We start from the raw sequence: 24905 nt of genomic DNA, 5'->3' as shown, positions 1-24905 counted from the left end.
TGGTTTCTACCTGTTTGTTTTAAGTTCAGCACAACATTGAAGGGATACCACTGTGTCTAGCTCCAAGGAATAGAAATGAGAACTAATGTCTGAAGGGTTATATGTGGAGACTTCAACTCAGTTAATGAAAGAGCGTTCTGACAATCATTTCCTGATTGGCACACCCGAAGCTGAAGTGGATGTGTCTAACCAGTGATTGGGAACATGTGGCATCGTTGCTGTACATGAGATTCAAGCTTTGAGGAGATAGTTGAACCTGAAAAATTTTAGGTTTCTTCTGTCCCTGAGAGTTCACCATTTTAATACTAGAGAAACTGATGAACGATGAAGTCTTCCAAAATCTACCCTGAAGTTCATGGTCAAAGTGACCTAGGAAATTTGGTTATTTAAATTCCAGGAAATCCTAATGAAAAATCTTCAAGGCCTTTTGAAAATAATTAACAGATAAGGATAAGTAGTGACTGTTTTGAAATATGTACTGCCTTAAACTGATCATAGATTTTTGTCTCTATCTTTGTCTCCTATGATTTATTATTTTGACAAATTAGATAATCCACCTAAGTCCATGGCACTTGGATATTTCATTCTTCTCTCATTTATTTTTCTTTTCCTCAAAAAAGTTATAATTTTTGGTAGAAAGTAGTGAATCAATTATTTAATAATTAATTTAATATTTGAATATGTTTTTCAAAACAAAATTCAGAAGCCAGTATAGACTTCAATAATTTCAAATTTAAAATATTTGGAGACTAATTTCATAATTATTTTGAAGACTGCACTTTTTCCTAAATTTCCATAAACAATTTTGGATAAAACAAATGCAATATAATTTGCTCAAGTGGTGAAATGTAAGTACTTAGATCAAACAAGCATATTAAAATAAGGAATATAGATATTTTATTATATGTTATAGTATAATATTTATAGAAGTATATTTTCAGAAATTATATGATTGGATAGCAGTGTGTTCTTTTCTTTTGCAATGAAATTAAAAGTAACAGTTATTACAATTATTTAATAATATCTTAAATAAGATATATTTTATTATTATTAATTATCCTCCAAATGATTTCAGTAATGAGACATTTCCTAGATCATTCTAGAAAAGTTATCCAAAGCAAATGCCAGGTTCCCTGTTTTCATTACATATTATGTGAATTATCAAGAAACTTATCTACAGAGTCTTTAAACCATAAAACAAAGTTGAAATTACTGTGAAAGGCATCAAATATTTTATTACACAAACACAGTGATAGAAAGTCAGATACGCTCCAGAAAATTAAAGCCTCCTTTGTTTTTTAAGGTGTCTTAGCTGTCCTGTGTGTCTTTCAGAGTTCGCGTTTCTCCAGCAATCATTTCCTTGTGTTTGTTTGGCAGCTGATGGATCACTTAAAGGCTGGAATCGAAGACGTGTGTGGGCACTGGAGTCACTACCAAGTGAGAGACAAGTAAGGAGGCTGAGGGATTCACTCCCTGGCAAAGGATACGGGTGGCATGGGTAACTTTAAAAGGTTCCATTGGAAGCTGGGCATAAAACCAGAGAATTCAGGGAATGGAGACCAAGAAGATAAGGTACTCCAGAGCCATCCCCTACAGGAAGCAGTTTAAATTCCAGGGCATGCTAAGCCTGGAAAATAAAGAGTTGTCAGGTGGAAGACACAGTAGACTCGGTGTAGGTTGTTTCAGAGAGAACTAGTACAGCTAATGGGTAGAAATTAGAAAAGTAATATTTAAGTTAAAAACAAGGACAAGCTTTCCAATGATAAGATCAGCTCTACCACGGAATGGCCAGCTTGGAAAAGGAGTTTGGAAAGGGAGTTTGGTGCCTCCTTAGGAATCCTGGCAAGGGATTCCTCCATTGTGGGGAAGGCCATGGTGGAAGATCTTTAAGATTCTCAAATAGAGTAATTCTTTTTTAAAATGCCCAAATCCCTCTTCTCCACCATATCTCACCTTTCAGAATGTATTGTTTTACTGGATTTAGTTTCCAGTTCAGGAGGAAGGCTGGAGTAAGTAGCTGGCAGCTCACTGAGGATAGGGCTCTGAGAAGCTCTCACCCTTGGGCGCAGGCAAGGAAAAGGAAGTGCGGAAGGAGATTGAGAAGAAGTGGTCAGAGAGTCTGGCAGGGAAGCAGGAGGGAGTCAGGGAGTGGAGGGCACACAGGGAAGACCCGGCAAGTCAGGAGACACAAAGTATCCCGGATGGGAAGGATGAGGGCAGCCTCTGGAGTTGAACAGGACAAGGTCAAGGCGATCTCAGTGAAAGAAAGTCAGGGAGGGTGTTATGGTTGGGGAGGTGGTTACCGTGGGCTGAGAATACACAAGAGCCATGGCTTCTCATGAGGTCAGAAAACCAGAAGACAGAAGATCGACCCAGTCGGAATAAGAGGAGGCCTGGTCTGAGCCGACCTTAGACAGCAAAGCTCAGGAAGCCAGCCCCTGACCCTGGAGGGGCTTAGCTGACAGAGCTCATGGACCAGGAAACCAATTGCCAGATAATAAACCAGCAGCCCGGGAAGCTATGTTCCCCTCTGGAAAATAAAGCAGGCGGGCAAACTACTCTTTGAATGTACAATGATTGAAAGTGTTGAAAATTCCAACTCCAAACAAATGGCTGACTCTGAAGGCACCATATGCAAAGCGCAGCTCGCTCGAATGGGCCGGCCAGAGGTTCCTTACAATAGTCAGCGGCCATCAGTCTCGCCTATTCACAGTCTCCATCATTCAGGCTATTGGGACGTATGTAGGGTTTTTTTCTTCCCCTTAATTGGTAGGATTCAAAATGATCTGCAGCATAATGGGGCAAAACTACTGTAACTACCGGGCCATTTAAAGTTATTGGGTTCTGGTTGAATAGGCCAGTATTACTGTAAGTGCAGCTGCCGCTGTTATGCGCTATTAGAATGGAACACTTGTTCAAAAGCTTCAGCCCCCTCATTTCTTCTCTTACAATTGGAGCTGAGCTGGGCTGGGCCTCCCCCGCGCCTCACTTATGCACACTTTTTGCCCTGATTGCAGCTTGTCCCTTCCTTTTGTTTAGTTGATTTTCAATGTATTCAGGCCAGTAGGCCATTCTGTTTTTTTTTTTTATTTTAAAAAATGCATAAATACTATGAATTAAAAAAAAAAAAGTGTTCAAATGTTGTGAATACCAGGCACTGTCCTGATGTTTCTTCAGAATAAAGTTAAGTAGTAAGTAGTTTGTTTTAAGAGAAATGCATACTTATGTAACACATACAGACGTTCAAGACATCAAAAATGTTGGTTTTCATTTTTAGGTTTAAGAAGTTTGATCATAGATACTTACGGAAAATCCTCATCCGAAAGAATCTACCTAAATCAAGCATTGTTTCTTTGTACAAGAAGCTGGAAATGAAGCAAGCCATCGAGATGGTGGAGACTGGGATACTAAGCTCTACAGCTTTCTCCATACCCCATCAGTAAGTCATATCTGTTCTTTGTTCTAAACTTTCATTGTCAGAATTCCAAGGGGGCACTGACTCATTGCCTCATTTAAAGGTACACGAGGAGTAAAGAGGCAGAAATATAAAGAAGAAATTATGTTTAAAATATGTAATCTAAGTCTTGGCATTTTTATGGCTTGGCCAAAGCTCAACGTATTTTACCTAGTTTCTGAAAATTACTTTCTAGCAAATGTTGCTTGCTTAGAGTTGTATGACATCTTTCTTTGGGAGGAAAGGGCAAGTGAATGTGTAGAATTGCAGCATATTCTACAGGACTGTCTCAGTGTGCTCCTGACGTGACCCCTGTGCATGTGATTCTGTCCTCCCTACCATTGTGTTTCTTCCCATAAGCCATTTCTCTTCCTCTTTTATATGAGAGATGAGTTAACTTTCTGAGATGATAACTTGGATTTGGGAATGAGTGATGATAGCAGGAGGTATGGTCATTGGTGGTCTATGTAAAGAGAAAGTTGTGTTTGTAATTGCATCTAAGGTGAAGGTCTACATGAGATTGTGAAATTTGCCTTGAGTCTATGTGAGACCCGCTTGGAGTAGAAGCAGCGAGTGGCCTGGCTTTCTGAGGAACAAGGAGTTGTTGTGGAAGCAGGACATAGGGAGGGGTTATACTGGAATATAAACCCATCATTACAAGATGATTTTCTATGCAATGTGGTAGAGACTCTGGTAGCCACTTGTCCCAAGAGCTGGCTAAATACTTCTTAAAACTGTTTTAACTCTGAGATTTAATGAGAGCCCCTTCAATGTCAAAAGAATGCATTAATTTCCCAAAGATGCCCAGTTTTTCCTCCAAAAAAATGATTTATAAATTGGGAAAATGAATCACAACATATATTTAGGATAAGGAACATGGGCCCCCTCCATCCTGTTGTCTTCAGCAGGTAAAAACACTTGATCATATGCTTCAATTATGTCTTCACATTTAAAAAGGCAGTTGGAAGAAGAGCTAAGAATAGGTAGCAATAAAATTGTCACTATTGCCTAAGTCTTATTTCTGAGATAACACCTTCATCCCTTGCCTGCTAATAAATCAGAAACACCCTTGCATTTCTTACATGGCCTGAGAAGAATCCTAACTAGCGTCCCTGAGGATATCTCAATATAATACAAAGCTTTCTGCCTTATTTCTTAGTGACTTTTCTTTGAGGGTTGGGGGAGGGGGGGATGTTGATTTGTTTTGATGTTGCCCATCACGTGGCTTTAAGGAAACTTCTGATATTAAAATGGAAAAGTGCTGACAAATATATATTGGCAATGCTCTGCTGCATCATAGTGGAGCCCCAGGCAAAGGAAACATCAGGCATATTGATCCTGTGTTATTTAAAATGTTGATATTATATTCATCAAGAATTTTTTACATTGACCTTTATTTCTAAAAATATTGCATTTGAATCTGACTTACCTTAGTCACTGAGTTTTTTGGAACCTCCTTGCATTTGACACCTTTGATCCAATCCTGTCTGTTAGACACCTCCTATGTGCCAGGCACCATGAAGCGGACACAGGCTTTGCCCTCATGGACACCATACTCTGGTAGGGTCATGACATTAACAAAAAAGGCCGCACAAACATAATCATAAAGAACAGAGAGCTATGCAAGTCTATGAGAGGTGCACCTCACCTGGACTCCTTGCCTTTGGCCTGCTCACTGAGGGATCAATGCTGATTAATGCAGTTTAGACCATTAGAAACTTCCTTAATTGCTTTGCTCACTTAAGTGAGCACTTGGTCTAGGAAGGTAGGGGTGCTTATCTCAAATGAGAATCAGTCTGCCAGGTGGCAAAGCATATTTTGAATTTTTGTATTACATTGCATCAGCCATAAGCATTTGCCTTAATTTCTGATCTCAAGGCAATCTTTAAACCAGTTTTATTTGCAGCAGGGCCTGCCAGTTGAGTTAATTATTTCTTTAGAAATGCATTTAAGATTAGTGAGAGAGCCTTATAGGTACGAGATAATTTTTTTTTCTCCTATACTCCAAGCAGGTAGTTAACTGGGGTGGGAGAGATTTTTTAAAGTTGATATTTAATACATATTTAGTATTTAAATTGCATTTATTTGATCTCATCAGAAATCTGTAGGACATCAAGCAAAAAGGAATTCCTCTCCTGAGATCAAAGCAGCTAATTTCTTACAAAACAAACCTTCATACAATAATAGGAAAAAGAAGTGTGTACTCAGTTCGCTTTTTATTATTCTGTATGAGATGATAACAACAAAATGCACAGGTATTTTTTTCTTTAGAAGTTCAAGCAATTGTTCTACAAAAGGTTTAGATTTTCAAATTCTATGACCTTCAGAAGAACACTGCCACCATGGTTGTCTATTTGCACAGTTTGGATGATGTTGATTTTTTGGAATCCCATTGCTTTTACATACATTACCTTATTTGAAACTCAAAACAATCCTATGAATAGGTAGAAGATGCACTTTGATTATTATTTCAAATATGAAGTGGCTCATCTCACCAATGAGTGGTAAGCTGTTAGAAATTATCAGAGATAGAGACTCAAGCTGATTAAAAGCGTTGAAGCTTTAAACACTTTTGGATTAAAGTGATATTAAAATATTTATATATTTATAGGCATAACAAATGACAACCATACAACTTCAAAATGTATTTTAAAATTCCCAAATAATTTTAATGTGTCCTTTGTTTTTTAAAGAAACCTAAAGTAACTTCATTGTAGTCTAAGAATTTTCTAATGGATCGCACATTGACAGGTATAAATTCACATTTCCGCATTCTCACACAGAAGACTAGGATGCAGATTCTGATGCCATTTTTCACTTCCACAATGGAACACTGTATTCTGAGGAGCAGCATCATCTCAGCCACTCGTCACTCATACCAAATATTGTTCATCTTGGTGACCTCTGTAAAAACATGCAAAGCAGCTGCACACACAGTGCTGCTGGTGGGCGCCACTGTGTGCATTGCAGGCAGGTCTTCCTGTCCTCTGAGTCCACTTTTTCTAAAGACTTCACATCTTAGCTGCTTAAAAAAAAAAGATGTGTTCTTCTACATAAATTAGCAAATCATATTTGATCTTTTGGAACTTCATACTATGATATGTGTATTCTACTAGATATTATAGTGGAATTGAAGCCTCTTTTTACATTATTATAGCAACTGATCAAAAGAGAAAAAGAATGAGGGAAGATTGAAGAGAGGTTGATTAATGAGAACAAATATACACTTAGATAGAAGAAATAAGCTCTGGTGGTTGACAGGACTGCAGCGTAACTATAGTTAACACTGACTGATTGTACCTTTCAAAATAGCTAGAAGAGAATGATTTGAATCGTTCTCATATAAAGAAAATATAAAAATGCAAGGTGATGGATATCTCAATTACCCTAATTTGATTATATGAATGTATCAAATTATCACATATACACTAAAACTATGTACAACTATTATGTATCAATATAAAAAATGAGTAAGAAAAGTTATGAGAAATATGAACATTGTATTCAATATACTTAGGTTCAGATTTTTCCAGTTTGATTGAAATTATTGCAGAACTTTTATTTAAGGTGATGAAGATCTCCTTTATGGATAATGAATCAATGGTCCAGTGACAAGAGTCTTTTGGTTTATAACTGACTTGATATAGAAATGATCACTAATTCAGTTTTTCTAAAGCTGTATCTCCTGTGCTTGTGCTGTGAGCATTTCAGGGACGATTTTGCTAATGAAGCGGCATGAAGAAAACGCCAGGTATCACCTTGCCCAAGTGAGTCAATTCTATAGCTGTAGAATGATAGTTGCTATAATTCTACAGCTGCAGCTTCTGAATGTGACTCCATGATGGGAGATGCCTTTGGGATACCTGGAGTGCTCATTCCAGCCAGAGCTTGAATGGACTTTACCTAAGTTCGTCCTCCCCAAAGTGGTCAATTACAAACTGGGAAGAGTGCCAAGTTAGATCTACTGCTATATCAAGTGTAATTTTACCATTTCCTTTAACAGTGGTTTCTCCTATTACGTTGTTTCATAATGAACACATAAATGGAACTATTTGACTAGCTGTTGTTTCTGCTTAGCAGTGCATGACATTCACCACATTAAAGGAATGTGTTCAGATTGTGGAAGTGTGTGGGCATATCTAAATCAGAATAAATGTTATTTGAAGGACATTTAAACAGTTAGGTTGAAATGCCCTGATAATAATGTTAAGATCACCAAGGGTGGTAACTGTATATCAATAGATGTGACATTTGCAGCTTTATGATATGAAAAGTGATTTCAATCAGTTTGTAGAGAGGACATTAGTCAGTCTACAGATAGCATTGCTAAACAAAATCCAGGCTTGCTGTGATATTCAGTACCCAAGTCCTTTAAAATATTTTATCAAATGTACATTGCTTTTAAAATATCTTCACTATTAATGGCTATATTGCTAGTAATGTTTTGAAAAATACTTAAAAGGTGGCCTATTTTAAAACTAATCATTACTCATGTCTGTGGCCAATTATCTTAAGAGCATGTGCAAGCAGATATCAAAGCCTTCAGTGCCCTTATGCATTCAAAATTCAAAAGAGCTGAGGCTAGAAACAAACAAACAAACAAACCCATTAGGGTTTATATCAAGATGTTAAGGAAGGTGATAGTATTAAAAAGGGAGTTAATTATTTTTAGTTCTCTCTTTTTGGTCCTTATGTTCCACATGGAATATATATTATTCATGTAATATAAAGTTTTTTAAAATTACTGCCACTAGATTGTAATCAAATACATTTGTCACATGAGAATTCTTCCCCCAGGATTGTCAGGACTTTATAATCCCAGAGGACAATTGTGCATTGACTGCTAACCTGGGCACAGGCATAACCTGGTTTTTAATCCCTTCCAGAGGTGGGAGGGGGTCACGGTGTATAATATCTCAGAGCTGGGCTGGCTCTCATGATATAAATGGTCTAATTGCCCTTGTAAAATGTGATTCTGGTTTCTTCAATTATTTCTTAATCAAAGATAAAATCCCTACAGGTACAGTTCCAATACAAATGTACTCATGAAACTAACATTTTGTTAGATAAATGCTAATCAAAATGTGGTGGTGTGTAGAAGGTATTAAATCTGAATTGTTTGCCACCCGTCCTCAGTGAGATAGGTAAGTACAAAACTAGCAAAGAGTTTGTCTTGGACTGAATCATTTTTTTCCGTTGCATTTAATGGTAAAATATTTGGATTGCATGGTATGGTATCATTTTCTAACAATGGATTTTCATTTTATTGTACAAACATTCCAGTTCATAACAGATTTGTGGGGGGAAAAAACTTGTTACCGCTTTAGATCTTTTTTAAAAAATGGGTTGGAATAATTACCACATATAAGCTATAGGCAAAGGACCAGTATTTTCAAAACCTGAAGTCAAGACACATGTTCTGACATTTCAAATCAACTCACTAGAACAATAGGAAAAATTATATGTAGGATTCTGGAGCTTAGGATTCCCCTCAGTACAGAGCAAGGCCCACTGATATTTTTGTGGCACCTCTTGCCAAATGAAAGAATAATGTTTGTCTCTTCTCCAATAACGATTCCAGGGCCCAGAGGATACAAGGAATCAAAAGGCTTTCCCCTGAAGATGTGGAATCCATAAGGGACATTCTGACATCCAACATGTACCAAGTTCGGCAAAGGGTGTGTATGAGCCACCTGTGTTGTCCCCATTGTCTGTCCTTGAAAACAGTCCTTCAGGAGTCCCCTAATGTTCACATCACCCTCTGTAAGGTGAACTCTTGCTGAATGTTTTCTCTCTGCTTAGTTTGGAGAATAGAAAGTTAATTGTCATGTTTCTGCTGCAAAATTGGCACCTGTGGCATAAAAAGAAGTGCAAATCTAGTTACCGTCTCTAGGGGGCAGGCTGCCCTAGCCCTGCAGCCTGGTGCTTTCCAGAACTAGCAGGTCTCTCTGCAAAGAAGCTCATCCACCACACCGCAGAACAAAGATGGCACCAGGACACTGATCACAGTGCACTTGTCCCAGTTGTATTGACTACAATAAGAAAGTTGAGATCGTTTAGGTTCCAATATTGAAACTATAATTTATAATGAATAAATGCCTGAATAAAAGGAGACATCTTATTTCTCTCTTTTGGAACTAGGTATGAAATCTCTACTAGTTCTTGGGAACTGGTCCAAAGTGCATACTAACAAGATTTCTGAGGGTAGTGAATGAATCTTTCTGAAACTTTGACTTAGTTAAATAACATTCCATCTAATTAGTCATCTAACAAAGTCATATAATGAGAAGTTTTTATAGTTTGAGGATTTGATCGTCCATCCTAATCCTAACACTTAGGTGTGATTAGAAATGAATTCATTTTGAGGGCCTTTAGTTTTGTGACTGTGTCCTTGATCATAGTCGTAATGAAACTAAAACAAAATCACCTAGACAAAGCTCCTCATTTTTAAAGGGAAGATGCTGAGGTCAGTGGAGTTGGTTATCTGACTTGTTCAAGGTTACAAAACAAATCCAGGTTGAGAACGCAGGTCTTCTACCCACCCACCCAGTGCTCTTTTCATGACTCTGGACTTACATAATCCAATGAAAGTGAATGTTTTCTGGTCTCCTGTTTCAACTCAAAGGTCAGTGATTAAGAGGAATGTGTCAGTGAAAGGCTCTGCACCAGCTGGAGGAATACAGGTCAGCACTAATGATAGTGTGCTTAGAGTAAATTCCAAGGCTTTCAAATCATTCCAAGTGAAACTGTTTCAGTAAGACTATCACATCCTGCCTTAGATAAATAATAGATAACAACTTCCTGGTTTGAAGAATGTGGCTAGCTTAGTGAGAGCCGGAGTCCAGAGGGTACCTGTTACTCAGCCTTTTCCCTATGTGGATGAAGATCAAGTTTAGGGAAAGGTCTGGAAATGGAGATGAAGATCCTTGGACTCTAATCCAGTCTAAAATAAGGTCAACTGCTCATCCTTTCTTTTCTTCGTTGGATGCAGTTTCCAAGATAGCCTCCTTACATCTCTTTTAATAAGTATCCTATGCATTCTGCTTTCCAGAGTTCTGCTTTCTAAGATATACAGCACCTCCCTTCCTCATTGCCCTCAAATTAAAGCACAAAGGCCTCTTTCCATTTAAGAAGTTTATTGCTGACGACCATGGGAGCCAAATAGGGAGAACGCAATTGATAAACAGAGGGCAGTTACAAGCCTATGAGGTGGCTTTTTGACTCTACTTTGCAAACTCACCAGTCTTACCCCTTCCCGTCTTCCTCTCCTTACTCAGCTTTACAAAGGTCATGAGAATTCTCTCTTCCACCACGGTCCTCTTGATCTCTTGAAGGAAAAGTCTACCTGAAAATGCAACTCAGGACAATTATACATTTACTCTGTTTCTAGCAGACAGTCTACATTTTTGAGGAATGTCACAAAGGGTGTACATTAACCATCCTGCACTCTGTAGCCTGGATAATAGATGCAGGCCTGGTAGCCAGGACATTTCTCACTGTTCACATCTTGAAAGAGGCCATCTTGGGCATCGGGATTTACCTCAGAGCAAGACCAGGATGAATGCAGAGTTTGACTCTGGGCGACCCTAATGCAGAGTTGATCCAAAACTGAGCTGGCCCTGCTGTGTCTGTTGCTCCTAGGAGGACTCCAGCCAATTCTGTTTGAAGTCCTTTGACTCAGTAAACCCAGGACAGAATCTTCATGGGTGGAAAACTTAAAGGACTCACCTCTGGAGGTTCCTGGTAGGACAACCGCAGAGGAAGCTCTCTGAAACCCAGTGGGGATGGAGGTTGAGAAACACTATGACTAAACTTACAAGAGAAGGAACTGGCTTCAGCCCAAACCCCCCGGATAGGTCACAGATTGATGGGTGGTTCCTGAGTAGCCTGGATAATCAGATTACTCTCAGAATTTCTACATGCTTTCAAAGGAAGAGAGCAATTTCAGTTTCCTTCAGCAAATAGTTAATGCACATCTAGAATGTGCCGGGCATCAGGAACACTGCAGTGAATGAGACAAAGCTCCTTCTCCTTTAGGACTCAAGGTCCAGTGGAAGTACAAGCTCCACTGTAACACAGAAATGGAGGGAGAGGAGGGAAGAAACTTGCATGCACATTATATGCATAGAGGCTTCTATGCTCCCTGCAGACAGGCAAAATAGAGAAGCACGTGGGTCATGGGAGGTTATGGGAGATGAAATAGGAAGCTAACTGCCCAAGTGTTCCTTAAAAAGTACAACCTCCTCCCAAGTCTAGGTGTAGGAAATCCTACTAGCAATACACTGCATGTATACAAACACACACGTACACACACACACACTGCATTCAGTTTTGCATGATTTTAAAATTGATAAACAATTGTAAAAGTTTGTCTATATTCCTAATTCTTGTTTTACTTTTCACGATCGTGTCATGTTACCATTTTTAATATTTCAATGTATAAAATGAACATAGGTTGAGGTGTATCATTACTAATGATAGAGAAGAATTCATATTTCAAACTGTTTTCAAAATTCAACTTTTTGGGGAAAATTCTTGTCAGATCTGTTAATTTGCCAAAAGTGGACGATAAAGAGCTCCCATTGGGAGAAGGAGAAAGTTGGATTTACCCTTCCCTCATTGTTCCCTTGGCCTTCAGTTTATGCCTTCTTTTCTTTTCCCTTGGAGACAGGTGTCACTGTCACTCTGTCACCCAGGCTAGAGTGCGGTGGCATTTTCATGGCATGGCTCACTGTGGCTTTGACCTCCTACACTCAAGCGATTCTCCCACCTCAGCTTCATGAGTAGCTAGGATGGCAGGTTCACACCACCATACCCAGCTATTTTTTTTTTTTTTTTTTTGTATTTTTTGTAGAGATAGGGTTTAGTTACATTGCCCAGGTCAGTCTCAAACTACTGGGCTCAGTGAACCACATGTCTTGGCCTCCTGAAGTGCTAGGATTACAAGTGTGAGCCACCTTCGCAGTCCAGTTTACACCTTCTATACAACACTTTTAAAATACAATTATCTATTTTGTGAGGGTTACTTTAGTTAATAGCAAATGGAAACCACACATCTACTTAACTGGATGCACACACACTGAAACACAATGAACTGCAAGCTGGTGAAACCTATGAGGATGCCATTGTGAATCCCTTGTTGACTTGACCGTCTCATGTATGGACTGAGTGAGGGCCTGTTATACATTCATATATTAAATACTAATAGAGCTTAATATGCTTTGTATTTGTTTGGATAAAAATCAATAGAAATAGAAGTATCAGTATTTTCTTTCTCACCCTGTGGGGCATCTTGTGGCACTTTTTAGAGTGTGTGCACCCACCTAAAAAACACATGGCCTGAAAAATGCAGCCTCTACTCCTTGGCAGGCTACCTGTGGCCTGACCCCAGCCCCTCCATGCCCCTCCAGTCTCACCTCTCTCACACTTTGAATGAAGCACCTCATTCTTTCGTGGTAACAGACTCATTTCTGGCTCTTTTCCAGCACATCCTCTGACTGTCCTCTCACCTCCAAGGTGGTTACCAGCTGATGTCTTAGTTCATGTGTATTCTCTTCCTGGAATTTATTCCCAGGGTAACACTCACTTACCTTTCAAGACTTATCTCAGTACACTGAACCTTTCCATACAAGACTGGATGAAATGCCTTTTGCCTGTACTCTATGACCCCCTGATGATCCCAGAATCTTATCACTTACCTGCACACATAGCATCTTATCCCTATTGGTTTGACTTCTCCAGGAAACTGTAAGCCTTTGGAAGACTGTAGTTCTAATTTACTCACTTATTTAATCCTGTGCCTTCCACAGCACCTGAGGGCACATAGAGCATTTTCTCTGTTGAAGTGGAACTGACTATCCCTATCACAGCATCCGTCACTTGGGAGGGAGAGCCCCTGCAGTCCCGATCCTGTCATCTACCAGGACTTTGTGGTTTATCAGTGCATACAGTGTGTCACCTACTGACCCCTGGCAAACTGGGCATTTGCTGGTGGGCCTTTAGTGAGCACCAAGAAGGAGAAGAAATTTCAGTTAAGCATTTTGCAAACATTTGTCTGAGGACTGACTAATGTTGGCCTAGGGTCCATGACAAGTTTCCATTGGTCTGGGGTAAAGGACAAGGAAGACATTCTCATAAAGATAAATGGATTCAATTTGAAGGACTATTTTTTTTTTTAATCTCAAATTATGTTCTTCTTGTGACTTTGGTTAAGAGACTTTCTTTCTGAATTGATGATAGTGGTTGATAGAAATCGTGTGTGTGTGTGTGTGTGTGCATGCAGGTGTAGGTATCCTTAATTGGTAAAATTAAAAGGCAACAGCCCTATGGAAATTCCCAAAGTAGTTTAGTTTTGATATTTTCCTTTCTTATTAAATTCACTGGCCTGGCATCAAAAACATGACCTGGAAAGGAAAGTGTATGTATGGGGCAGGCCGAGTCTGTGGATAACTAAGGGAAGGACCGCTGTAAGGATTAGAGCAGAAGGCAGAGGCTCCAGCCACAGCTCCGCCCTGAGAGCAGTGACCTGGGGTCACAGACTTTTCTTCCTAGGACTGAAACTTGCTCATTCGTAATCAAGGCAAATGCTTAGCTGACCTCCAAGGTGCTCACCTGTTCTCCTGGTCTTAGGTTCCTGATGTTTCCATGGCTTCCTTGGCTGAAAGTTGTATGAAGGAGTCCTTATGTATTTGACATTCCATTTTCTCTGCAGACCCTGTCCTACAACAAATATAACCTCAAACCCCAAACAAGTGAGAAGCAGGCTAAAGAGATTCTGATCCGCCGCCAGAACACCTTAAGGGAGAGCATGAGGAAAGGCCACAGCCTGCCCTGGGGAAAGCCGGTACATTGGGGCTGGGGACTGGGACATTCCTTCAGTCTGCAAGTGTTTGTTACCTGCTGAGCCTGTTCCTGTACAGGATCTCACATGCATGACCATCAATATTTACACAAACAAAACCCTACCTTGTTACCTGAGAGATACTAAGGCAAGAGTGCAGGACACCAGAGCAACCTTTTTCTGTGGGTTCAGGGCCTTAGGGACTGAAGGCATCTGCCCATAGCGTGCTGCCCTCCAGGGTGGGTCAAGGACTGCAATGCACTTGATGTGCTGTGAGTCCAGACCCAGACCTTATGGTGACCAGGTACTGCCATGCCCTTCCGTCCTCATGGTCAGTACCTGGTCACCATGGGGTCTGGCTCTGGACCAGGCCATCTGACCCCAGGATGCTTACTTCTCTCCCCAAAAGGTATAGGAAGGGATTGGTTGTTACCAAGACTCCTGGGCTCACCTTCACATCAGCCACTGTGTTCCTGCACTCTTCCCATTGAGGCCATAACAAACCAGTCTTACCTGCAGTTTGTATGGAGCCTGGGTGAGAAGCAGGCCCTAATCTCAAACCTATCCTCAGTGGGGATATGCGAGTAACTTTGAAAGGTTGCTAATGGTCTATTTTGTCATGAGAGGGAAAGGAAATACATATTGGAGACTGGTGTGGTCTGCTTTCTCAAAACAAAAAAACTAAAAGCCAGTAATCCAAACAAGATGCCACAGAACAGGTCTGTGTTCCTCCCTTTATTTTATTTTATTACTTTTGAGATGGAGTCTCATTCTGTCACCCAGACTGGAGTGCAGTGGGTGGTGTGATCTCAGCTCACTACAACCTCTGCCTCCCGGGTTCATGCGATTCTCCTGCCTCAGCCTCCTGAGTAGCTGGGATTACAGGTGCCTGTGACCATGCCCTGCTAATTTTTGTATTTTTAGTAGAGACAAGGTTTCACCATGTTGGCCAGGCTGGTCTTGAATTCTTGACCTCAGGTGATCCACTCACCTTTGCCTCCCAAAGTGCTGCGATTAGAGGCGTAAGCCAAAGTGTCTGGCCTTTCCCTTTATTTGCCACGTGAAGCTCTGAATTGAGGCAGCTTATTCTGCTTTTTCTTTCTACTTACTACCCACAGGCTGGCACCAAGAATATCCGCTACCTCTCCTTCCCCTACGGGAATCCCCAGTCTGCGGGAAGAGACACAAGGGCTGCTGAGTTCTCAGGTAAGCTGCATGCCTGGCTTCTCTGCTGCTTTTCTTTAAAGGGTCAGATGGTAAATATCTGTGGGTGTGGAACAAGAGGCAACATTAAGAACATTATGTAGGTTACTTATATGATAAGGAAAAGAAAACAACTTCTTTTATAGATGAAACTCGTAACTTTGTTCATGAACATTGAAATTTGAATTTCATACAATTTTCACTTTTCATGAAATATTATCTTCTTTTAATTTTTTCAGCCCCTTAAAAATGTACTAACCATTTGTAGTTGACAGGCCATACACAAAGAGGAAGTAGGCCAGACAGAGCCCAAGGGTCATAATTTGATCACATCTTGAAGAAATGTGAAACGGGTGTTTTGCTGAAGTTCTAATATTTACCCACCGTCTAAATATGAGCAGAATTTTCCAAACCTGGCTTAATTTCACTAAAATGATTTCACCAGACTTACTGATTAAATGTTTTCCACTTAATATTTAATTAAGTGGAATTCTTAGAATTATTGAAACTTTATTATTCTAATAAAAGCAAAGTTACTATTTTTATGTGTGTATAAAATGATTTGCTATTAGCAAAAGGTGACATAATATGTGTAACATGCCATGTTATCTATTTTTATTTTCCTAATTTTTAAGTGTTAAAATCACGTTGGAAATTCAAGTAAACTAAACATAGGATTTTAGTATTTAATCTTGAAGGAGTAGATGTAATTACCTCAAAATGAAACTTTTTTTCTGATTTAAAAACATACTTGATACAAAATTAAAATCATTCAGTAGAGAAAAGCACGAAAAAGAAAGTTAGAAGCACTTGCAACCTCAATGCCAAGGTATAATCACCATAGAATGTTTTGGTGAACATCCTTCTAGAATTCTTCCTATACCTGCCTGACCCCACGCTACTCATACTGACACCTCCCCCCACAAAAAAATCACAGAAACATTGCATCATATTATACACAAAAATCAAAGTATAGTCATTGTTTTGCAATTTTTATAAATTGCCTAGTTCACTGAACAAATGTTGTACATAGGTTTCTATGCCAATAGATGTGGATCTAATACTCATTTTTAATGAGTTAATAAGAATTACATGCATGTGCCAAAGCTTATTAAGCTAATTCCTAATTAATACTTAAGGTATTATCAACTTTTAATAAATACAAACAACAATACATAATAAGGACTCTGGACCACTTGTGATTGGTATTTTCACAAATAAGCAATTATTCCCTTAGTATATTTTCCTGGAAGTAAAATTTTGAGGTCAAATTCATATAGATTTAAATTTTTACAGATATTGTCAAAACACCATCACAAAAGATTATGTCACTAATTTGCCCTCACAACAACAGTCTGTAAGAATGATCTTTTCCTAATACCACTGGGCTGCTGTCAAACTTTTGAGTAATCTGTGATATGATAGCATAAAATTTATATGCCAGATTCAATTCATATGAATCTCTTTGATTTTTAGTGAAGTTGAACATCTTTCACATTTTGGAAACAATGATATTTCTTGGGGTGAAGTTTTCTGTTTCTGCCTTTGCTCATTTTTTGTTTTGTTTTGTTTTGTTTCTATTTGGTTGTTGATTTTCTTGAGATGAATCTGAGGAATCCTATATAACAAAGGTTCTTCATCCATTTTCTCTCCTATATGATGCCAATGATTTATTTTTTTGAGGCCAGTCTCTCTCTGTCACCCCGGCTGGAGTGCAGTGGAACGATCTCAGCTCACTGCAACCTCTGCCTCTTGAGTTGAAGTGATTCTCCCGCCTCAGCCTCCCGAGTAGCTGGGATTACAGGCATGTGCCACCACACCTGGCCAATTTTTGTATTTTCAGTAGAGACGGGGTTTCACCATGTTGGCCAGGCTAGTCTTGAACTCCTGACCTCAGGTGATCTCCCCGCCTTGGCCTCCCAAAGTGCTGGGATTACAGGCATGAGCTACCGAGCCTGCTCAATAGTTTAATTTTTAAAAATAATCTTCCTGGTACAAATAACCTGGCACCAGTTTTTTGTTATTTGAGTGAGAAAACAAGAAAGTGTCACTGTTATTTTTTTTTAATTTAAATTTTTTTAGAAAAAAATTTTAAAAAGGGACAGGGTCTCTCTATGTTGCCCAGGCTGATCTCTAACTCCTGGGCACAAGGGATCCTCCTGCCTCACCCCCTAACATGCTAGGATTACAGGTGTGAGCCACCATGCGCGGACGACAGTTATTTCTTAAGAGACGAGCATCAATACCGCATGACTATGGTAGCAGGAGATGACCACAGAGCAGCCTGATTTGAGCACTAATAAACAAATCTTAAATAAGCATTAGAAACAAAATACAGCAGAACATTAAAAGTACAATACACCTTGCAAAGTGGGTTTATTCCAGAGTTTGAGAGTTGTTTAACATTTGGAAACATACATACATGATTCACTAGATAATAAACAGGTCACAGGATCCTAGCCTTTTAATAGATGTCCTCACTAAAGGATATCTCAGTCACACTTTCAGTCAAAGCCATAAAATGCCAGGAAAAAAACAGACAGGGTCTATATGAAGGAAAAATAAAATTCTACTTCTCCACACTGTCATTTCTGGTCTATGAAGAGGATAATATTGGTTCCCTCCATATGCAATTGTATTGTCCTGATGCAAAGCCAGTCTCATACATGCAGGGTACACATATGAACAGGTACATAAAGCCGCTAGAACAGAGCCTGGAACCAAGTAGATGTGCAAGAAATATTAGTCGTTATTACTATTACTACTTAGGGACTTAAGGAAGCCTTGACTTGGGTAAATACAGATGTTCTTGGAAAGAAAGAGAACGCCTCACAATGTCGGTTCTACACGAATTAATTCAGACTTGGAAAGAACTGTTAGTCCCAATGATTTCTTTTCTTTTACATATACTCGACTGGTTCTAAGTTTCAACTAGGTGAATAAAGAGAGTGGTTAAACTAGAAATCTGAGGGAAAAGTAATGAAATAGCACTTATGTTAGCAGTTTTCTTTAATAAGTTTTAAAGATGGGAAATCAGTGCTCCGCAATACGTTATGGGTCGTATGTCTGTAGGATTTTATATACTTGTTCTTATTTGTCATGGAAACTTATGCCTGTATATGCAGACTCATTTCTGGCTTGCTTGGAATTAACTCTACTGTGAATAATTTGTAATTTCTATGGTTATGATTTATGAAAAAGAATAAACCATGATACATTTAAAAAGGATTATAATAATGATGAGGATAAGGCTGAGATAGTCCTCAATGTGTAGCCAAGCACAATTGATCACTGGAATCCTTCTTTCCAAACCTGAAGTCTCTCTGCACCAGGAGAATGGCTAGAGGGGATCTAGGGGAGACAGTGGAGACTCTCATTCTGCAGGCAAGCAGTCCCTGGCTAACCCGCCTGAAACTTGGAGAATGCTTCCCTTCCTAGCACTCCCCTTGCCCTCCAGGGTCAGGACTTTTCTTGTTCTGGATGTCTTGGAGCTCCATGCTGGTTTGGAGGACTTCACATGCTCTTTTGGGGTTCTTTTGCCTTTAGGGCTCACTTGGTGTTATAAGTAGAGAGGTCTTGCCTGGAAACCCCTTAAATGACGAGGCTGCTTAGAATCCATGTGCATCGAGGCAGATGAAAAAGCTCTGGAGATGAACGGTGGTGATGATAACACAACAATGTGAATGCACTTCATGCAATGAACTGTACACTTATTTACAGTTAGACGAAAAAATGGTTAAAATGGTCAATTTTGTGTTATGTATATTTTACCACAAGTTTAAAAAATATGGAGGTGGGGAGGGTTGCACTCCAGGTTTGGGTGTCTGAACAGTGTATCCTGCGTCAGGTAGTTCATCCTCTGTGTGTTGGGGCTCGCCCTGCGCTGAGCAGAAGTACCTTCCTTATTTCTCCTTTCACGCCAGGGTGCCCATGTCCAGAAGTTCAGGCTGTCGGTCAGGTGGGAGGTAAAAGAACAGATGCTCAGATTTTGTTGACAAAGTATCCACTGCTCTGCCTGGAACTGCACTGCCTGGGTGCCCATGTGGAGCAGAGTTATGCAAAAAGGACGAAACACAGTCCTCACTCTTCCTTTTTCTGCCTTCTGCTTTCCAGCCAACTTCTTCCTTCAATTTTGGGCAGCTCTAAGCTGAGTGAAACTTTGCAAGTCACACACCCATGCCTCTTCCTAGAGCTTGGAGTCCACTGTAAAATAACCCAGAGGGTGGTTGGGAAACCGAAACCACAACTAAGGTCTGTCCACTGATGGGGCGCTCAACAGGAAAGGTTGGAGAGAGAGAACAGGGTTTGGGGGCAGAAGCCTCCAGGCCATTGTTTCCTTAGCTAGTGCTTCAAGCACCAAGGATCCAGAGGGACTGGTCCCAGGCCTCGTCACAGAGCACACATTAAAGGGAAGTCATGGAAAACAATGGACAGATATATTAATTAATGTTTTCTTTATTGAAAGAAGTTGGTCTCCCTTGCCCAATTTCCAAGTTACCTTCTTAGTATAATTGGGTCACATTTTAGAGAAACATTATTGAACAGAATATTTTAAGATTTTCAGGGGTCCCACATTCCAAATACATTTTTTCAAGTGTAAATCTTTGGGCACATTCATTCTAGGCGTGGAGTTTTTGTTTTGTTTCTTAGGAGGAAGAATGAGAGAAGGAACACGGCTTTCAGATTAAAAATACCTAAGTTCTTAGGAGAATTTTTAAAGGGAAAATAAATTTATGAGGCTAAGACTTTGAGGAAATGAGAGTAAATGAGATATGTGAGAAATATTCCTTTAAAGATGTGTGCACATTGAAGTGGGGACAAGGCAATGTCCTAGGCACGGGTTAGGGGTCTGGAAGAGAATCCAAGAGGGGACATTGCATACACAGCTGCTGGCTTCCCTTGCACGAGGTAGCCCTCCCTCATGCAGGTGGATGCACCAAGGAGACAGCAAGGAGACCTGATGGTAAGAAGTGGATTCGAAGCTGGGCAGGCTCTGCTCAAACTCTGGTCCCATATTCACCAGCTTGTGATATTGAGCATTGCTTAACCTTGTGAAACCTCAGCCACTTTACCTGTGAGATTCATAACTTTACTCAGCTGGAAGTGCAGCTATGAGGATTCAATGGCATGATATATGTAAAAGGATGAGCACAGTGACAGGCATATAGTAAATTATCAGGAAAGGGAAGTTCCCATCAAGTGCCAGTCACAGTCTGTCACCTGCTTACTCCTCTGAAAGGAGGGCATCCGGTCACACCCTGGTCTCTGCTGTGGCTCCCTTCTATCCCCCTTTCTCCAGGATTGACTTTTTCTGTATCAAAGGATTGGAATTCAGATGTAATGCTTTCTGGTAACCACTGATTAAAAAGCAAACCAAGATAAAAGCAACCACTTTCAGATGGCTGCACCACATAACCTTCTGTGTAGCGTTGGCTTTGGACAAGACCAAGCATCTTTGTGTCCCATGGTTTATGTCTATGGCCAACTGATCTGATTCTGTAAAAAGACACAACCTTACTTGCCTGGGGAGACTGGCTTGATACACCATTTTTCATGCATGTCTATTTATTTATGACACTGCACTTAGAGCTTCTGTCCTCCCATCTGCTTCGGGCAGTGTCCTCGAGAAGGAAAAATTGTGCTGATAAGAAAGTTGAGCGTAGAGTTGAAACCTCAGGCAAGGCTTTGCTTCACTCTGACTTCCCGCCATGTGGATATTAAGTCTTACCTCTGATCTTAAGTCTTGTTCTTTCCCCTTCTTGCCATGATGTTTTCCTAGATGATGACAGCAGTGATCCAGGATCCCCATCCATCATGTTCAGCGCACTCTCTCGGATAGGGTCGCTTCAGAAGCAAGAGGCACAAGAAATAATCCCGATGAAGAGCCTACACAGAGGAAGGAAGGCATTCAACTCTGGTTATCAAAGAAACACAAGCCAAGAAGAGTACTTGGGTGGCGTAAGGAGGGTGGCTTTAAGGCCCAAACCTCTGTTTCATGCAGTGGATGAGGAGGGTGAGTCTGGAGGGGAGAGTGAGGGCAAGGCCTCTTTGGTCGAGGTTCAGTCGAGGTGGACAGCTGACCGTGGACACGGCAGGGACCATAACAGGTCCCACAGTCCTTTGCTCCAAAAAAAATAGTGTTATTGTCCACAAGATTGTTTTGGTGTTTCTCAAGAGTCTGTCTTCCTGTGACTGTGAAAGAAGGATTTCTGGAATTCAGAATAGAGCTATTGAGTTTGCCGTTTTGAAGCTGTTAGACGTCGATCTATAAGCAGCAGGAAGATTTTTTCCAAGGACTGGGAGCAAACTTGCAGGCTCTTCCATGTTCTTAGTGTGGGATACCTTTAGATGAATTCCCTGTGAGTGAAAGAAGTTAATCACCCCAGGAATTAGACACTAAGAATTCCTAAGAACTTTCTATCACGAGCATCAGATCCAAGCCATATATTGAAATACAAATGCGATTGGTCAGTAATTCACATTGCCAATATGCATGTGCAACTTATAATCCAATTAGAACTAGAAGAGGCTTTGAAGTCACCTGACTCAGCCCCCTGTGTTTACAGAAAAGGACATGTAGTCCCTGTGAACCATGGTGAGTTCATAGTCGGATTGCCCTCCCTCCAAAATGAAACTGATTTGATTTTGATTTCATGTTCAATATGCAATAATTATGTTTTATCAGAGATAAAATTTATTATGAATTTGCTTTATTTAGTCAGTAGCAATGATAGATGTGATACACACTATAGGATTAATCTGTGAACAGTGGGGTTATGGTCTATTTCATAATTGGAATATTTATTTTAAAAATGAACATTAGAAACAAAATAGCCATAAACGGAGTTTAATAGCAATGACATTAACAACACGTATTTATTAGGGGTGCATTTGTAGGGTGTGACATTTTACCCTGGGGTATAAAACTATTTTTCAATTTCATTTTCCATCCCCATTATCTCTGAATTTGACCTTGAATCTCACACTCCAGCTCTTCAATTTTACTCACTTTTTGTCTTCTCTTCCACCTTCCCTCTCTTCTGGCCACCAGTAGGTTAACAAACATTTATCAAGCATTGTTATTGGGTGAAATGACTAATGCAACTAACCAAATACCCTTTTGCCATCACTGTTTTTGGCATCTCTACCATCCTCAGCTGATTTAATCTTATATGTCTTTAAAGGCCATGATCAAGGGCATCCTGCTCCCTAGACCAGCCTTTACCTTCTCCCTTGGTGCCCTACATCCCTTTGGATATGCTATATACCTTATCTGTGAATTATGTCTATGCATACACACGTCGGTCTGTTTTGGTGGTCAGTGGGCTGAAGGACAGGGAGGACAGTTTTTTCATTTTAAATTTTATCCATTTATCTGTTGTGTTTTTTATCTCACCCCTTTACCTATTTTGTAATTTTTGGCTTTTTTTTCATCTTTTTTGTTATCAGTTATCACAGTGCCTTGTGCATGGTAGATTATAAATGTTAAACTGACGATAGCGTTTTAGAGCTGTAATGGGCATTTGAAAAGGTGTCATCAGGCATTTTTATTTTGTAGATGATAAAAATGAGGTCTTGAGATGCTCTCTGATGCCAACTCAGAGTTTGTTTTTCCTTGAAGGATGCTTGCTTGTCCTCTAATATAACCCGTGGATGCTAGTTACTGAAGACATGTGCTTTCTCCTGAATGTATCTTTTTTTATGACTTGAACTCATTTTCCTGCTGCAGTGGTAGAAAGGCCATCAAAGAAGCCCATTTGTCTTCCTCCTTCTGAACCTGAAATATAAAGTTGCTTCTAAATTGTCTAAATATCTTGATTTTAATAAAAATTACACGCTATGAAATAACAGTAATCAGCCTAAAGGGATAGAAGCACACATAAAACTCAGGAATCTTTGGTTTTGTCCTCGGTTTTTTGTTTGTTTGTTTTTTGTTTTGTTTTGTTTTGTTTTGCCACCCAGACTGGAGTGCAGTGGCATGATCTTTGCTCATTGCAACCCCTGCCTCCCGGGTTGGGGGAGCAATTCTCCTGCCTCAGCCTTCCAAGTAGCTGGGACTATAGGTGCGTACCACCACATCTGGCTAATTTTGGTATTTTTAGTAGAGACAGGGTTTCGCCATGTTGGCCAGGCTTGTCTCCAACTCCTGACCTCAAGTGATCTGCCTACCTTGGCCTCCCAAAGTGCTGGGATTATAGGCATGAGCCCCTGCACCCCGCCAGATTTTGTTCTCTTTGTTTAAAGAAACAAGCAATCAACAACAAAAGAAAAAAACTGTGCTCCATGAAAGAAAGGCAGTGGGCCATTATCCTTAAACCATAGATGGAGATACAGCAGCGGAGAGAAGTCATCAGAATTCACCTTTCCAGTGCCATTAAGGAAACGAACTCTTGAGACCTGAAGTGTCCCCACATCCCTTACTGGACTCTATCCATACAACAACAAGATATCCATTGCGAAGGCCCCTTTCCGGAGCAGCCGGCAAGGTCTAAGAATCAGTGGACTCTATCTAAACTCTTCTGTTTTACCCTGAGATGCTGGTGCCATTAAGGTGAGGCGTGGTATGACTTAGTAGAGTAGAACATTACCCTTTAGTTGGTAGAGGTCATAATGGAGTTGTTTTCCCCAAGGACATGCGTTCATCTAGACAGATAGGCATGGCTGTTCAAGCTTGGAGAGAGGCCCTGAAGCTACTTCCTAAAACTCGTGGCAGGTTGAAGGCCCCAGTGATGCTGTGGTGCTGGTGGCTCTGTCAGACATGGAGAGCTCACAGCCAAAATGGCCTCTGTATTTCATCATCCACTAATGTCTGAAAATGCAGTGTGATTTGATCTTCCCTCCACACCCTCTGGAAGGGCAGTGCACTTTGGAGATTGGTTGAGGGTACAGCAGCTAGCCCAGGAATGCTCTGGTTAGCAATTTCACATGATGAGTTTTTCCAAGAGGCACCCAGCAATGCAGCAGAGGGAATATTCTCTTGAGTGTCAAGGACAGCCTGGTGCTTCTTCCCTACTTCCCGCTGAAAGGAAATTAAATTGCATTAAGTTTCCTATTTTGAGCCTGGCTTCTGGTCCACTAAACAGTCAACATTCTCTGCCAATGGGCCCAAAGAATTTGTCCTTTTATTTTCAACCTAAAAAAAAAAAAAAAAAAAAATGCACAACACACACAATCCTAATTTTCCTCTAAGAGTTTTTGTTTTTGTTTTGTTTGTTGTTAACTTTCTAAAACCTAGTTATATTATTAGCCTGAAGGGTCTTGGGTTTCAGTGAATTTCTGAAGTTGAGTAAAGTATCATTTCTTTTTTTTTTTTGCTATATAGTAGGCTTCCACTTTAAAGATTTTCCACACATTTATGGTGTTTGGGATATGGTAAATGTTCTCATTCGTCCTCCTCAAGTATGACAT

The 24905-nt window shown here is 40.1% G+C and overlaps 1 protein-coding gene across 1 annotated transcript in view; it reads left to right on the top strand.

Annotated features, from left to right (window-relative positions):
- The window catches only part of SLC9A4 (solute carrier family 9 member A4), a 58447-nt gene extending 36015 nt beyond the window's left edge, over positions 1-22432 (top strand). Inside the window, exons 7-12 of the mRNA XM_023211284.2 lie at positions 1378-1448; positions 3278-3439; positions 9036-9132; positions 14166-14297; positions 15413-15500; positions 21277-22432. Of these exons, the coding sequence (XP_023067052.1) occupies positions 1378-1448; positions 3278-3439; positions 9036-9132; positions 14166-14297; positions 15413-15500; positions 21277-21635 (909 nt within the window). The 3' untranslated portion in view covers positions 21636-22432. The remainder of the gene's footprint in view (positions 1-1377; positions 1449-3277; positions 3440-9035; positions 9133-14165; positions 14298-15412; positions 15501-21276) is intronic.
- Positions 22433-24905: the final 2473 nt, after the last annotated feature.

This window comes from Piliocolobus tephrosceles, chromosome 15 (assembly GCF_002776525.5).
Source record: "Piliocolobus tephrosceles isolate RC106 chromosome 15, ASM277652v3, whole genome shotgun sequence".
NCBI lineage: Eukaryota > Metazoa > Chordata > Mammalia > Primates > Cercopithecidae > Piliocolobus > Piliocolobus tephrosceles.
The sequence above is the reverse complement of the archived record's forward strand: the minus strand, read 5'-3'. Positions and strand labels throughout refer to the sequence as shown.